At 52.8% G+C, this 16369-nt stretch overlaps 1 protein-coding gene across 1 annotated transcript in view; it reads left to right on the top strand.

Annotated features, from left to right (window-relative positions):
* CORO2B (coronin 2B) overlaps window positions 1–16363 on the top strand; it is a 68917-nt gene extending 52554 nt beyond the window's left edge. Inside the window, exons 4-13 of the mRNA XM_077746530.1 lie at window positions 3189–3338; window positions 3950–4114; window positions 5822–5938; window positions 6066–6170; window positions 6620–6716; window positions 10294–10406; window positions 10732–10822; window positions 11020–11159; window positions 12870–12874; window positions 15756–16363. Coding sequence (XP_077602656.1) covers window positions 3189–3338; window positions 3950–4114; window positions 5822–5938; window positions 6066–6170; window positions 6620–6716; window positions 10294–10406; window positions 10732–10822; window positions 11020–11159; window positions 12870–12874; window positions 15756–15888 — 1116 coding nt within the window. The 3' untranslated portion in view covers window positions 15889–16363. The remainder of the gene's footprint in view (window positions 1–3188; window positions 3339–3949; window positions 4115–5821; window positions 5939–6065; window positions 6171–6619; window positions 6717–10293; window positions 10407–10731; window positions 10823–11019; window positions 11160–12869; window positions 12875–15755) is intronic.
* The last annotated feature ends 6 nt before the right edge of the window (window positions 16364–16369 follow it).

Genomic DNA, 16369 nt, shown 5'->3' with positions numbered 1-16369 from the left:
CCTGGCCACTTAATAAGATAAGGTATATCCATAGGACCTGGTGTGGAAACAGGCCCGCTACCTGTTACAGGAGAAAGGCAAGTTGCAGAAGAACATGTGTAACGGCCTCCCTCTGGGTAAAAGACAAAGGAGTGTGGGGTGTGCAGTGTGTGTGCACACGAGTGCACGTGCACATGTAATGTACCCAACCTAGGCACTGCTCTCCTCTCTTCAAGGGCTGCCCTCCTCTGGTGCCCTGGGGACAAGAGGAATGTGTCTTATTGGTGACTACCCAGTCATCTACACTGGGCCCTCCTCTACCCTCCCCTCCACTTCCAGATAAGACCTCAGTGCTGAATTCCCTGATGCTGGACCTGCCAAGGAAAAGCCATGGGTCCTGCTGGGGCCCCTATCACCTCGCTCCCCCAGCCCCCACCACCATGTAGGGCTGTGTGTGAGCTCTGGGCTTTTTGTTTCGTTTTAAGTAATCTCTATACCCAACATGGGGTTTGAACTCATGACCCCCAAGATCAAGAATCACGCGCTCTACCAACTGAACCAGCCAGGCGCCTCATGCATGCTGGGCATTCATGGAGAGATGGAGCAACCAAAGGCAATTACAGTGTCAGAAAAATCTTGTGAACTGTCCCCTAATTATAAACTTTTTCTGGAATGTGTTTTTTAAACATTTTTTTAAGATATATTTTTTTAAAGTAATCTCTACACCCAGTGTGGGGCTCAAACTTAAAACCCTGAGGTCAGGAGTTGCATGTTCTACCAACTGAGCTAACCAGGTACCCTGAGTGTTTTTCTTTTTTTTAACTTTCTTAACGTTTATTTATTTGAGAGAGAGAAAGAGAGAGCATGAGTAGATAAGAGACAGAGAGAGAGGGAGACACAGAATCCAAAACAGACTCCAGGCTCTCCGCTGTCAGCACAGAGCCTGAAGTGGGGCTCGAACCCATGAACCATGAGATCATGACCTGAGCCAAAGTCAAACACTTAACCAACTGAGCCACCCAGGCACGCCACTGAGTGTTTTTTTTTTTTTTAAGTTTATTCATTCACTTGTTTTGAGAGAGAGACATGGGAGGGACAGAGAGAGAGGAGAGAGAGAATCCCAAGCAGGCTCCATACCATCAGCTCAGAGCCTGATGCGGAGCTCAAACTCACGAACTTGGGTGGCTCAGTCGGTTGAGCATCCATCTTCGGCTCAGGTCACCATTTCACGGTTCGTGGGTTCAAGCCCCATGCCGGGCTCTGTGCTGATAGCTAGCTCAGAGCCTGGAGCCTTCTTCGGATTCTGTATTTCCCTCTCTCTGACCCTCCCCTGCTCGCACTGCCTCTCTCTCTCTCAGAAATAAGTAAAACATTTAAAAATTTTTTTAAACAAAGAGTCAGACGCTTAACCAACTGAGCCACCCAGTTGCCCCCTCCCTCCCAAGTGTATTTTTTGAAACAGAATGCTACACCTAAGGGTGACCCCAAACCTTTGATTGAACCTGCCTCTCTTAACCCACCCTGAAGGCCCCCATGTCGACATGTGCAGGGCTGGGTCTTCCGGGGAAACACACATGTGGAAATACTCACGGCTAGAGCCTGAGGGGGAAACATCGAGAAGGGAAACTGCCAAGGGAATTCCCTTAGGGGTACCCCCAGTTCCCAGCCTTCTCTCCTGTCCCTGGGCCTGCCTTCGGTTTTCCCTATTTACTCATGGGCTTCAGAATTATCACTGAATAGCTAATATCACATAATGACAGAGCATATAAAATTGTTGCCTAATGTTGGTCACTTTGAGGGTGTCTAAATTTTCCGTGTTGCAATGAACATCTTCATGCATGGAGATTTTTGCTTATATTGGGTTTTCAGAGTGAAACTACTAGGTCAAAGTATACAGCATAAACGCCTCTGTGGTTCCGACTAAAGATTGCCAAATTGCTTCCAAAAGAGTTACTCTGATTTATAATACTACCAATACCGATTGAATCTACAAGTTCCAGTAGGTAATCTTGCCAACCCCTGGCCCTTGTCCCCTCCCAGGGTGGCTATTTTAAAAGATTATAAATCGTATCTCAAAGCTGTTTTTCCAAGTTTTCTCCTTACTGGCCGAGGTGGAGTTCAGGTTTTCAAAAGACTTGCTTGAAAGGAGCCCTAAATGCTAGTCACGTGTGTTCTTTCCTCCGCAGGCAGCATGCGATCAGTAGCATTAATGACGACGACAATTATAACAAGGACTAGAACTCCTTAGGTCTTTAGAGCACTTTACAGTTTACAGACTTCGGCAACCAGCATCTCACCTGATTCTACCGGTAGACGAGGCAAGGCAAAGAGTTTTCTCTCCCATTTGTAGATAAAACGGTTGCAACTGTGCAGGGTATGTTTGGCCGAGAGAAATGGAAGCCCCCCCATGGCTCATGTCAGTGATGAGGACACTCAGAGATAGCAGAGAAACTGCACGCATCCTCTCTCTGGGGCCACATGGTCTCTGCTCTCGGCTTCTCCGTGTGTCCTGCCTTAGCTTGGCCCATCATCTCTTTCTGCTTCTTTTTTTTTTAAGTTTATGCATTTATTTGTGAGAGATGGAAACAGCACGAGCGGGGGAGGGGCAGAGAGGGAGCGCGAGATTCCCGAGGAGGCTTTGCACTGTCAGCACAGAGCCCGAGGCCAGGCTCGAACTCATGAAACCGTGAGATCATGACCTGAGAGCCTAAACCAAGAGTCGGATGCTTAACCGACTGAGCCACCCAGGCGTCCTCGAGACTGCGAAGAGTGGCTTTGCCCATCCTCCCGGCTCGGGCTCCAACGTCCCAGGCCATCTCTGCCCCTGAGTTCCTCATGTCTCAGGAAAGACTCCGGGCCTCCCAGATGGGTTTTCCTCTGCTCACTGTCCACCCCCCTGGGTGGGGGATGCGGAATGAGGGGCGGCTCCATGTGGTGCCAGCAGCGGCACTGAGGCTGAGGTCAGAGCTCCTAGAAAGGTGTGGGAGGGGAGGCAGAGATAGGCTGTTAATACAACACTCACCAAAAGCTGATTACTGTGTGGCCCTCTGGGACTAGCTAGGCTGTAGCAACATTGCCAGCAATGGGAGTTGTCTAGGGCTGCAGACACCCGNCTGGGAAGCCGGGTGTCCGAGGGACAGGGCCGTCGGGGGTGGGGGGGTTCTCCTGGCCCTGCCCACCCAGCCCTCCGTCCCCCCCACCCCCTGCAGGTGCGGATCTGGGAGATCCCCGAGGGCGGCTTGAAGCGGAACATGACAGAGGCTCTGCTGGAACTGCACGGGCACAGCCGGCGCGTGGGGCTGGTCGAGTGGCACCCCACGACCAACAACATCCTCTTCAGCGCCGGCTATGACTACAAGGTGAGCGGGGCCCTGTGGATCTTGAGAAACCGCCTGCAGGGGGCGCTGTGACTTCCCCCGAGCACGTTCTCCAGCCTCGTCCGTCCGCCTATCCGTTCCTTCGCTGAGTCGCCGCACACCACCGGGCATCTTCTGTGCGCCCTGTCGTTCCTGGGGTCCACAGAGGCTGCCTGTCTGGTTTCTGCGGCTCTTACAGGTTGGAAGAGAATGCCCGCTTCATGCCCACGCACTCTGCCGGGCACTTCTTAAATCTAGGAGTGGCCGCTGCCCTCCTGGTAGGAAAAAGGAACACCCAGAGTTGGTGGAGGGAAGAGAATGGGCACGCCGTCAAAGAGCTGTGCCAGCCATGCGGCCCTGGCCGGGGACACGAATCCTCCTTGCTAGCAGCAGACGCAATCTGCCGAACGATGGTAGTGGATTTGTGCAGCAGGGAGCATCAGCCTTTGATACAGAATTTAACGCCATCCTCCTGTCGTCCAGCGCACCCCGGCCCCGCGGGGGGCGTCTCTCCCAGGGCCACCGGGTGCAGACAGGGACAGACGCCTCACAGCAGGGCCACAGGGCTGACCCTGCCTCTGGCATGCGCCCCCCCCCCGCCCCCCGCCTTGCAGGTCCTCATTTGGAACCTGGATGTGGGGGAGCCGGTGAAGATGATTGACTGTCATTCAGATGTGATCCTCTGTATGTCCTTCAACACCGACGGCAGCCTGCTCACCACCACGTGCAAGGATAAGAAGCTTCGCGTGATCGAGCCGCGCTCGGGCCGCGTCCTGCAGGTGAAGCCCCACAGTCTTTGAGGGGGAGGGAGGGTGTCGGGATGTGGGGCTTGGTTTCCAGGCAGGCCTACAAGAAATGGGGGGGGAGACCTCAGTCCCCTTTCTCATCCCCACTGCACCCCACTCCCCAGACGGGATTCTTCCAGCCCGCTCCGGGGGCCCAACTGGTGGCACTCTTCAGCGCACAACTCCTTGCGTGTCACCCAAGCGCCGTCGTGGGCACAGGAAAGGGGACTTGGGACTCGCTGCCCAGGCACCTGTGTGGGGACAGGCCCGAGGGACATGGGGCAGGGCACCAGCCCCAGAGACACGCCCAAGTGGGGAGGTTGATGGTGAATTACGCTCCAGCTTGATCTTTGAGTGTTCTGGGTCTTGAGTGCGAAGAAGGGATTAGATGCTATTTGGGAGCAAGAAATGAACTTCTTGAGCACCTACTGTGTGCTGGTTGTGGGATATACGTGGACGGAACGGGATGGAAAATCTGGGTGAAATGTGAGGCTTACCCCCTATCCAAGAAAGGACTGGTGATCGACCCGGCTGTGTTTATCTTGGAAGAGTCTGAAATTGCAGGGCCAGGAAGTCATCTACTACCACCATTACAGAGAATAATACTCACAGTTATCAGCATCATTAGTACCATTTTACTCAGAGCTTGCTCCAGAGCCTTACCCATTTAATCCTTGCGCCCATTTAATCCCCCTTTCACACAGGGGCACTGAGCCTTGGAGAGGGTTAGAGATGGACGCTGAGTGGCGGGCAGGCGGAGTTAGGGTTCAAACCCAGCCAGCAGAGGGGGGCAGGGGGTTGGGGGGTGGCAGAGATAACCCATGCTGAGCCAAGAAGAAGTCACGGAGCTGAGAACCCACACTCCACCTCACAGACTGTGACGTGGGCCAGAAGGGCGGGACTCCTCAGGGCCACACTTCCTTGGCAGAACCCAGGCGTCACCCTGGGTCTTGGCGCCACTCTGCCCACCTCCGGTATCTGGCCCGGTGTTGACTACTCTTCCCAGCGAAGGGCTGTTGTGTGTTAGGAGGAGGAAGGGTCGAGAACCGAGAGGCAAGGGGGATGGAGGCAGAGGACGGCCCTGTTGGAAGGAGCCCAGGGTGAAGCAAGTCATGGAGCGGCGACCTGTGAGTCCCCTGTGCTCCCGACATCCTTCCAGCAGGTACTGCCGTGAGGCTTGGAAGAGACGCCCTGCCGAGCGCACCAGGCACTTGGTGGACTTGGCGGAGCCATTGTCAGCTCTCCCTTCGCGTTCCCCACCCTCTCGGATGTGGGGAGGTCCCAAGGCTCCTGGTCCCAAGGCTCCACTGCTCCGCGGCGCCTGGATTGGTTTCCTCCGGCGGCTGTGACAAATTCCCACGAACAGTGGCTGACAGCTCCGTCACAGCTCTGGAGGCGCTGGGAGAGAACCTTCCTTGCCTCTTCCAGCTCCTGGTGGCTGCTGGCTTCCTTGGCTTGGAGCCACATCCGCCAGCCTCTGCCTCTGGAGTCACATCACCTTCTCCTCTGTGCATCTGTGTCGCTTATCTCTTCCAAGGGTGCTGGCCGCGACCTGTAGGTGACCCAGGGGACTTAAGGACCCCGTATCACAGGTTCCAGGGATTAAGGCATGGACGGATCTTTTGGGGGCCCCCGCTGAGCCCACTGCGGTCTCCTAGTGTCCAGAGGCCCTGGCTTACCAGCTCTGTCTGTTCCTGCCAGGAGGCAAACTGTAAAAACCACAGAGTGAACCGAGTGGTGTTCCTGGGGAACATGAAGCGACTGCTCACGACAGGGGTCTCCAGGTGGAACACGAGACAGATCGCCCTCTGGGACCAGGTCAGCCACGGGGAGGCCGGGGGTGACATGAAAGGGACATGTAGTTCTGGGGGCTGTGCTGGGGTCGGGGAAGGTAAGGTGCCATCCCTGCCTGCACGCAGGCTGATACGGGCCTTCTTTGCCGCAGGAGGACCTCTCCATGCCCTTGATCGAGGAGGAAATTGATGGGCTTTCGGGCCTCCTGTTCCCCTTCTATGATGCTGACACTCACATGCTCTACCTGGCTGGAAAGGTAGTCAAAGATCAGGGGGTGGGAAGCGCTGGGGTGGCCTGTGGGAGACCCCTCCCCCCCCCATTGTGCCCTGCTCCTGCCCTACCCCCTGGGGAGAGCCAGGCTAACCTCTCTGGTCCTCACCTCTCACTCTCTTCCATCAAAACCTGCCCTCGGGTCTGACACTCGTTCTTACTGAAGTGTCAGTGACTGAGAATTCCCTCCGAGGTGCACTGGGGTGGGGTGGACACCAGGCTCAGAGCCTGGAGCCTGGAGGATGGTGATTCATGACGGCATCTGGGGCACCTGCCAGGAGCTTTTTGGCAAATTGTTTATCACAAACGCTGTCGACACACCCACACCGCCTCCGCCCCCGCCCATGGGTCTAGAGACCAGGCCTCCCTGGTCTTTGGANTCCGCGCCTCCCTCCTCCCCCCACCCTCCTCACCTCCCTCTCTCCCCGCCCCCAGGGAGACGGAAACATCCGGTACTACGAGATCAGCACTGAGAAGCCCTTCTTGAGTTACCTCATGGAGTTCCGCTCCCCAGCCCCGCAGAAAGGCCTAGGTAAGGGGGTCCAGAGGCTTCCGTGGCTGTTGTGCTGTAGAACAAGAGACTGGGTGTTTGGTTCATGGGTCACCCCTGCCCTTAAATGAAAATCAGACCCGGAAGCCCACAGCACATGGGCAGTCGGAACCAGCAGGTGCTGCCCCTGGGAAGGTCTGCTGGCACTGCTCCCGCCAGCCTGTCACCACCCACCTGACTGTCATTCCATGGTGTTTGACAGCCTCCATCGCCTCTGGTCTTCAGCGGCCCTCAGGGGTGTACACAGTGGCTTCCTTCCCGTCCCCAGATGGGGATACAAAGTGGTTCTGACACTCTTATAAGGTGGTGGAGCAACTAAAGGTCAGAGAAACGTCTAGGCCCAGACACTTTCCTGAAGCCTCTGGGAAGCCAGGACCCTAGTCTCCAGGAGCGGCTCTGTCCTTGCCTGTGAGGACAGGATGAAGTTCCAGGGTGTCGCCATCACCGCACCCCCAGCTCCCCAGCTTCTAAGCAAATCCTTCAGAGGGCCCAGGACTGAGGAGCATAGTGAGTTCTTCCCACCCCACATGCCACCACTGCTGAATTCTCACAGCAAAATCATCATTCCTCCCAACTAACGCTGGCATCGCATACGATGCAGCAATTTCCTGGTTGGGGTCAGAGTCAGCCCGTTGGAAGAAGTTTCTTTGGGGGCCCCGTTCCCTCCTTACCTTGGAGCCCAAGTCTGCCTGGTTCCCTGTGGGGGTCTGGCGCTACAGATGGGGCCTGAGAGCCTGCTTCTAGGTCATCAGGGCCGGAAGGGCCCGGGAGCCCAGCTCAGTGACTGGCAGCAAGATGGCGGCCCTGAGATAGGCCTTGTGACCATTCCATTGACTTCTCCCCTTCCTGACTGTCATTTCTTCCTCCTCACTGTCACCTCTTTGTCACAAGGATAAAAAGCATCCTGGACTTTAGAGTCGGACCTCAGTTTACATTCTGGCTCAAATGTATACCTCACCCTTCTGAGGCTCATTTTTCCCATCTGTAAAATAGGGAAAATCAAACCTACCTTTCAGGGCTAGATAGAGAGCATATGTACAGAGCACGTGGTCCTTCTGCTCTCTCATACAGTCATTCAACAAACTCAGGGTATCAGCTGTGTGGCAGCCCTTAGACCCAGTGGGAAACAGTACAGAACCCAGCCTTACTCCTGGGGCACTCACATTCCACTGAAGGGAGACAGACAACCAACAAATAAGGAAGGAAAATGCTGGATGGTAGTAAGTTCTAGGCAGAGAATCAAATAAGCCAATAGAACAGCGAGCAACTGAGGGCTTTTGTAGACCGGGTGGTCAGGGAGGGCCTCACTGTGGAGGTGACCTTTTAGGCCGAGATCTGAAAGGCAGGAAGGAGGAAGAGTAAGATCAGCAGGAGGAACCATCGGTGCAAAGTCCCTGTGGCAAGAACGAGCCTGGCATGTTCTAGATAGAAACAGAACAGAGGTCAGTGTGACTAAGCATAGACTCTATGACGTGGCAGAAGATGGGGAGAGGCTTGGGACATGAATCTGGAGCTTAGGACAGGGACCAGGTGGCATGGGATGGATTAGAAAGATGTATTTATGAGGGGTCTCCAGAGGAACAGAAATATATATGGATTTATGGGGAATTGGTGCACACAATTATGGAGGCTGAGAAGTCCCACGATCTGCTGGCTTCCTGGAGACCCAGGAAGGCTGGCGGTGTCATTCAGTCCAAGTCTGAAGACCTGAGACCCAGGAGAGCTGATGGTGTGAATCCCAGTCTAAGGACAGGAGAAGACGACATGAGCTGTCCCAGCTCAAACAAGGAAGCAGGAAAAAAAAGGGGTGACTTGCTCCCTCCTCTGCCTTTTGCTGTATTCAGACCCTCAACGGACTGGATGGGGAGGGCAGTCTTCTTTCCTGAATCCACTGATACATACAGTTATCCGTCACACAGGGGAAGGAGTTTGGGTTTTCCTGGGAACTCACTGGAGGCCTTTCTTTGCCTTAGGTGGGTGGATGGGAGATGGGACGGCATGACGCCATCTGAAATGTTCGTCCAAGATTGCTCTGGCTTCTGTAGGGAGAACGGATTTTGAAAGGACGGGAGGGAGGCAGAGAGACCGGTTTGGAGGCCATTCTTGGACTTCTAGCCAAGAAAGGGTGGTAACTAAGGAGGCAGAAGGGAAAGGATGGTAACCAAGGAGGAGGCGGGAAGATGGGGAGAAGATGAATCCAGGTGTTTAGAAAGCCAGGTCAGCAAGACTTGAGGAAGAGGGAAGAACCAAGGAGAAGCGCCTCTCCTCGCCCCGGTCACCTGTGGCCATTGGGAAGCATCTGCCCTGAGCCAGGCACATTTCACAGGTTCAGGGTGGCGAGGTGACTCACCCCAGGCAGGTCACCTAGGTCCTATGTGGCAGAGTGAGAATTCAAAACCAGCTCTACTGGCTCTAAATCCCACTTGGGTACCATTACAGTACTCCCCTCTAGCTTCTAGAATTCCTGCATCTGGAAGAGAAACCTTCCATTCCAGTCAAGGAGAGCTGGGAACTTAACTCACGTTCACATCACGGAAAAAGAAACTAACATCCTCTGTGGGCTCGTGAGGACGCCAGGCGGTCATCGAGCATCTTCTCGCCCTGTCCCCTGACCGTCTCCTAAAGGGGCACACTGTTCTCCTCGAACCCGCCAAGGAACCTGAAACCTTCAGACAGGCAGTGATCTACCCTAGGCCTCCCAACCAGAAAGAGAGGCAGAGTCAGGACTCAGAACCAGGTGTGGCCGACCCCAAAGCGTGTGTTCCTCGCGCCACTGGTGTTAGGAACACTGTGGCAAGGACAGACACACGGTTAATATGTGCACCACGCACGCATGCCCTGTCAGTCCCAGTATATGACTCGACGGCAATCTTAAGCTCTAGGGTGCGTGGAGCAAGGTTTCTCTCTCCTTTGTTCTCTCTGAGGACCAGAAACCCAGAGACTTAGGGAAGCTACTTTATTTTAGAAGGTGACAGGCTCAGGGCGCCTGGGTGGCTCAGTGGGTTGAGCATCCGACTTCGGCCCAGGTCGTGGCGTCACAGCTAGTGGGTGTGAGCCCCACATCGGGCTTTGCGCTGACAGCACGGAGCCTGCTTTGCATTCTCTGTCTCCCTCTCTCCTCTCTCTGCCCCTCCCCAGCTCTCACTCCTCCCTTGCTCTCTCAAAAACAAATCAACATTTTTTTTAACAACTTAATAAAAGTGGTGACAGGCTCTGTGGCTCTGCCCCAGCCATACTCTGCGACCTGGGGCAAGCCCCTAAACCCTTAGGAGTTTCATCTATAAAAAGAATGGAATAGACTAAAATATTTCAACAGCTTATATAAGGTCCCATGCCTAAAGCATGCACCTTGGTGAGGCAGGACTCGCCGGAGGGGCTTATTCGAGATGTTACTACTTAGTCTCCCTCAGGAAGCCCCCAGTCCACCTGCTGCCCTCAGCATAGAGCATTGCCTCCAGACCTTAGTGCTCAAGGACACTCTTGATCAAGGACATCAGGGAGGTGGGGGACTGGCCGGGGGTCCCCCAGATCCCACAGAGCCGCATGTGCCTGTCCACAGGGGTCATGCCCAAGCACGGGCTGGATGTGTCGGCTTGCGAGGTGTTCCGCTTCTACAAGCTGGTGACTCTCAAGGGCCTGATTGAGCCCATCTCCATGATCGTGCCCCGGAGGGTGAGTGGGGCCGCGCTGGGCTCCAAAGGGACCCCGTGTTGAATCCTAGATGGCCTGAACCGTAAGCCTGAGGAGCTCAGAAGAAGGTCCTGTAGACTGAAGTCTTCAGTCCCAATTGGGGGTGGGAATTGGGGGCCATTCTAGGGTGGGGAGAGGCTGGCTTGCTAACGAAGGCAGGGTGGGGATTTCACGTGGGAGACATCTGAGGGCAAAGGCTTGGAGGCGGGACAGAGGGAGCTCGGCGGGAGGTCAGCAAGGAGAGCCGGCTGCTGGGGGTTCTCACAGCGGCCCCGGTGTGTCCCCTCTTCTGCTCCCCTCACTGCAGTCGGATTCCTACCAGGAAGACATTTACCCCATGACACCAGGCACGGAGCCAGCTCTGACCCCCGATGAGTGGCTAGGGGGCATCAACCGAGGTACCACGTGGGCGGGCTTCCCAGAAGAGGCTTGGAGGCTGCAGCATTTGCCTCCCCTCGAGTTCACCCACTTCCCCTTTGCATGGCCTCTGCTTTGACTCCCCCACGCTCGGCCCAGCAGGGTGTGGACAAAAGACCCCATCACTTGGCACACGACCAAGCTGCCCCAGTGTGAACGTTCCCCTTGCCTTTTGTAGATCCCGTGCTGATGTCTTTGAAGGAAGGCTATAAGAAGTCCTCAAAAATGGTATTTAAGGCTCCCATCAAAGAAAAGAAGAGTGTTGTGGTCAATGGAATAGATTTATTAGAGAATGTCCCACCCAGGACAGAGAACGAGGTAAGGACTATAAGTTATTACTTCCACGGGTCCTGGAAGAGCGAGACCTTTGCATTTCAATTACGGGCTTCAGGCCTTTAAGCCGGCTCCATCTGGGGCATTTTTCTTTCTGTGACAAATACCGTAAGTAGCTTGCGATTGGCTTCCGTTGCCTCTGACCCCAATAAATAGAGGCTGGGATATGGTAGCAATATTGAGGCCCCACCCCGACCCCTCACATTCACTAGCCCACACAGTTCCATGGCTCATGAATCCATTCTGGAACGTCACTGTCATTTGCTGTTACGGGAGTTATAAATTCCTGGCTAACAGAGGAAAGCCTGGCTTCGGGCATTACAGCCCGGCCTTCCTCCCTGCCACTGTGGCAGCGATGGGGTCTGACAATTTCCTCTCTTGGATGGGGAAGAGGCTGTGTTTATGCAAGTACTCTCTGGACCATTTAGAGTAGGAGCAGCTCATTTTGGGTGACTGTAGCTGGGTCTTATCCATGCCCCCCGAAGGTTTCTCCTTCCGACAGTACCCCCAGTCCCTGATGCCAATACTAGGGACTGAGTTCGGCCCAGCCAGGGTTCACAGATGCCTGCCCTGTGCCAGGCACGTGGCTCAATGCCACTGGAGTAGAGACGGCTACGTGGACTCAACTGCATTTCAATCCTGGCTCTGCTGTTTCCTGGCTGTGCCCAAGCAAGTTTCCTGACCTTTCTCATGGTAAGATGGGGATATGAAATGCGGTGAGCATTAAAGAGATATTTTCTAAGTGTCTAGCACTCTTCCTGGCCCATACAAAGTGCTCAGTGAGGCTAACTCTATCAGTTATCTATTGCTGCGTCAGACATCACCCCAAAACCTAGTGACTCAAACCCACAAACATTTATTATCTCATAGTATGTCATAATGGATGCCCGTGGCTGAAGGTCTCTCATGAGACCATGTGGTTCAACCATCAGCTGGGCTGCTGTCACATCTGAAGGCTCAGCTGTGAAAGGAGCTGCTCCCAAGTTCACTCACATGGTTGCCGGAAGGACTGATTCCCTCACAGGTTGTTGGACACAGAGTCTCGGTTCCTCTCAAGCTATCAGCCAGAGGTCTCCCTCAGGTCCTTACCGTATGGACCTCTCCATTGGGCAGCTCACAACATGGCAGCTGGTATCCCTCCGAGTGAGCAAGAGAAGGTGTCCAAGATGGAAGTCATAGGCTCTTGGAAATGACGTATTATCACTTCTGCCATATTCTATTCATCTGAAGCAAGTTACTAGGTCCAGTCCACCCTTGAGGGGAGGGACAACACAGGGGCCATCCTAGAGGTTTCTTGTCACACCAACTTACGATCATCACTATTATTCATAAAAAGAAGACTATTCCCGACCTCTGGGATCTCACAGTCTTGAAGGGAAATCTGAACGGTGAACTTACAATTGCTATAAAATAGGTTTAGTAGCCTTATCGAGGGATGTTCAGATTTCTAGGACTGGATGGAATCATGGGATAAATGAGGTTTGCTTCAAAATAATCCCTGAAAGAGGTGGTACAGGTGAATTGGGTAGAAGTAGAGATGAAGCAAGACTGATCACGTGTTATTTCTTGAAGCCAGTTGGTGAGTTCTTGGACGTTCATAATGCTGTTCTCCCCACCCTTGTATATATTTGGCATTTTCCACTTAAAAAAAAAAAAATACTTTTTAAGCACACTGAGAAGGTAGAGGTAGCAGAGTTGCTGTGATAGCCCAGGGAAGGCCACACCAAGAGCCTGAGGTCAGTTCTCATACCCAGTGTGGAGGAGTCAGGGGTGAGCAATGGTGAAATCAAGTAACATTGAGCTATGACTGGTTTCTAGAAACCAAACCTGACCTGGAGAAAGGTTTTCAGGGTCCCCAAGCAGGCAAACACAGATACCGCAATCTGCAGTAAAGCTTGGGAACCTTCCTTACTATGAAGAAATTCACTCAGAGCCTGCGGACGCTGGGTTTATCCACAGTTTTAACCACTGCAGCCGACTGGGATCAACCAGTTAGAAAATTAGGTTTGTTTGTTTGTTTGTTTTTATTTCTGAGAGAGAGAGAAAGGCAGCGTGAGCAGGGGAGGGTCAGAGAGAGAGGGAGATACAAAATCTGAAACAGGCTCCAGGCTCTGAGCTAGCTGTCAGCACAGAGCCCGACATGGGGCTCGAACCCACAAACTGTGAGATCATGACCTGAGCCGAAGTTGGATGCTTACCCGACTGAGCCACTCAGGTGCCCCTAGAAAATTGGGTTTTAAATGGTGGACATATTGGTCTATCTGGGAAGGGAAAATGGAGGCATGACACAGAGGACAAGACGTAGGGTTATACAACCTCTGAATTTTACTAAAATTCATTTTGTTCAATTTTACTAAAATTCGCTAATGCTAATTGTATGCGTAAAATGGGTGGAATTTATGGTATGGGAATGACACTTCAGTACAGCTGTTTTTTCTTCTAAACAAAACGTGATCAAAAGATTATGCAAAGAAAGTTTGAGAACTTGGAAGACACCAGAGCTTGTAGAATCATGTAGCCAGGGGCAAATAGCACATCATCCTTCCGAACAGAGGTAACCAGTACTGATAGAGCTTTAAAAAAAAAAAAAAGAAAAGAAAAGTCAGTTAAGGAAAGAATCATAAGGGGCACTTGGGTGGCTCAGTCGGTTAAGCGTCCAACTTCAGTCAAGTCAAGATCTCACAGTTCATATGAGTTCGAGCCCCTTATTGAGCTCTGTGGCAACAGCTCGGAGTCTCGAGCCTGCTTTGGATTCTGTGTCCCCCTCCTCTCAAAAATAAATAAAACACTAAAAAAAATTTTTTTAAACAATGAATCATAAAAATGATATAGACATTCTTCTATTTCATTTACTTAATTTCATTCATTTATCTTCTTTAACCCATTAAATAAATAGTGATCACTTCGGCAGCACATATACTAACACATTAAAAGAAATAAAATAAAATAAATAAATAAATAAATCCTAAATCCTGTTTTGATGTAGGACCCAAGACCTTTTCTTTGAGGAGATCCCTGGTCAGAATCGGCCGTGTCTTTCACAAATAAATTACCCATTCACTCCAGATTGCAGTTTCGGTTTGAGGTGAAACAGGAACTTAAAGTCAATCTGAAAACACAGCCCAAGGGGTTTTTTCCAAAGTTTTTCCCACTTTTTTCTTCCTTAAGACAGATTTATTGAGGTATAATTTACCTGTGGCAACATTCGTCCGTGGTGATGTCCAGTTCCGTGAGTTTTGACAAACAGGTACAGCCACGTCATAACTGTGGGACAGTCAAGATATCACACATTCCCCCAATCTTTTATGTGTCTATCGTGCCACCAAACTGTGAAGCAGGTTTTTTTATTAGCAGCCCCTTTCTCTAATGCATTCAACTTCATTTTTATTGAAACAGCAACTCTTGGGGTGCCTGGGTGGCTCAGTCGGTTAAGCGTCCAACTTCAGCTCAGGTCATGATCTCACGGTTCCTGGGTTCGAGCCCCGCATCGGGCTCTGTGCTGACAGCTCAGAGCCTGGAGCCTGCTTCGGATTCTGTGTCTCCCTCTCTACTCCTTCCCTACTCACACTGTCTCTTTATCTCTCTCTCTCTCAAAAATAAACATTAAATTTTTTTTTAAAAAAAGAAAGAAACAGCAACTCTCTTTTGACCTATTTCATCAGCTTATATCCTATTGCGTGAAATTACACAATTACAAAAACAAATGCAACTCACACCCAGAAGTTTGAGGACAAACACAACTGCATGTTGGTAACATTCATCTCAAGTGTGTGGGGTCCTCAGGTGGCCTGCTGCTGTTTTGCAGGGCTCAGTGTTTTACGGGCAGTGTCAGTTTTCTGGAAGGAGAAGAGAGACTGGCTAATCCGGGGAGGTGTCTAAGATGCTGGCGTCTTGCTCCTGCTCACCCAGCAAAGGCACCACTGCCCAGTGCAGATGTTGGCCTGCCCGTGATGGCCCCATGTCAGCACGAGAAAAGCTGGACTCCACTGTGTATCCTGAGCATCCTTACGAACAGAAGGACACGAAACATTTTAGAAAGGTTCCCTTTCAGGGGGGCGCCTGGCTGGCTTAGTCAGTAGAATATACGACTCTTAATCTCAGCATCGTGAGTTCAAGGCCCACATTGGACGTGACACCTTAAAATAATAATACGGGGTGCTTGGGTGGCTCAGTCTCTTGAGCATCTGACTTCAGCTCGAGTCACGACTTCATGGTTCATGAGTTCGAGCCCTGCCTCAGGCTCTGTGCAGAGCCCGCCTCAGATCCTCTGTTTCTCTCTCTGTCTCTCTCTCTGTGTCTCTCTCTGTCTGTCTCTGTCCCTCCCCGCTGGCTCGCTCTCTCTCAAAAATTAATAAACATATAAAAAATAAATAATAATAATAAAGAAAGGTTCCCATTCAGAATGGCAAGTAGGAGTATGATGTTTGCACCCCTAAAAGGGTGTCCTTGAGATATTTGGGAAAGGGACCCATGTGGACTCTCTCCTACCCTCCAGGGGAAGTAGGAGCCACAAGCTGGCTCTGGAGAAGGGCATACTGCAGTGACAGGAGCCTCTCGGGACTCAAGCGGGGGCAGGGAAAGGCCTGGNCGAATGTTCTTCCGGCAGCAGGATGAGATCCGGCGGTTGAAAGAAGAGCTGGCCCAGAAGGACATCCGCATTCGGCAGCTGCAGCTGGAACTGAAAAACTTGCGCAACAGCCCCAAGAACTGTTAGCTCCCCGGCGGGCCGCCTTCTAAGCTGACCTCGGATCTCCGTGGTTTCCACTCGTCCCGTAACTTCCCCTTCTCCGGGGACCCCAGAGACAGAGCCGGGACTGGAGCTGGGGACCGCCTGAGGACCCCACCTGCCGCCTCAAGGACTGGAAGCTGACCTTTGATCTCTGGACCTCACGCTCATGCAGTCCCCAGCCTCTGCCGGAGGGAGACCCACGGCTGGAGACCCACCCTTTCGCAGCCACCCCTGGAGCCAGCTTCTCCTCTGCGGGGCAAAGAGCACGGGCTCCCTGAGGGGTGCCCTCAGTGGACCAGGGAGCAGAGGGGGAGGCCAGGACCCCAGCAGACACCGAACTTGAACTTTGGCTGCCAGCCGGGGCTCCCAGCATCCCTGCTGGACCGCACAGGAAGGGCTGGATTACAGGCATCAGCCATTCAGCCTCCCCTCCCCGCACCTCCCTCTCCCCCCCCCCCCCCCCCCC

This window comes from Crocuta crocuta, unplaced genomic scaffold (genome assembly GCF_008692635.1).
Source record: "Crocuta crocuta isolate KB4526 unplaced genomic scaffold, BGI_CrCroc_1.0 scaffold130, whole genome shotgun sequence".
NCBI classification, from domain to species: domain Eukaryota; kingdom Metazoa; phylum Chordata; class Mammalia; order Carnivora; family Hyaenidae; genus Crocuta; species Crocuta crocuta.
Note: the sequence above shows the minus strand (reverse complement) of the source record. Positions and strands in the feature narration are given on the sequence as shown.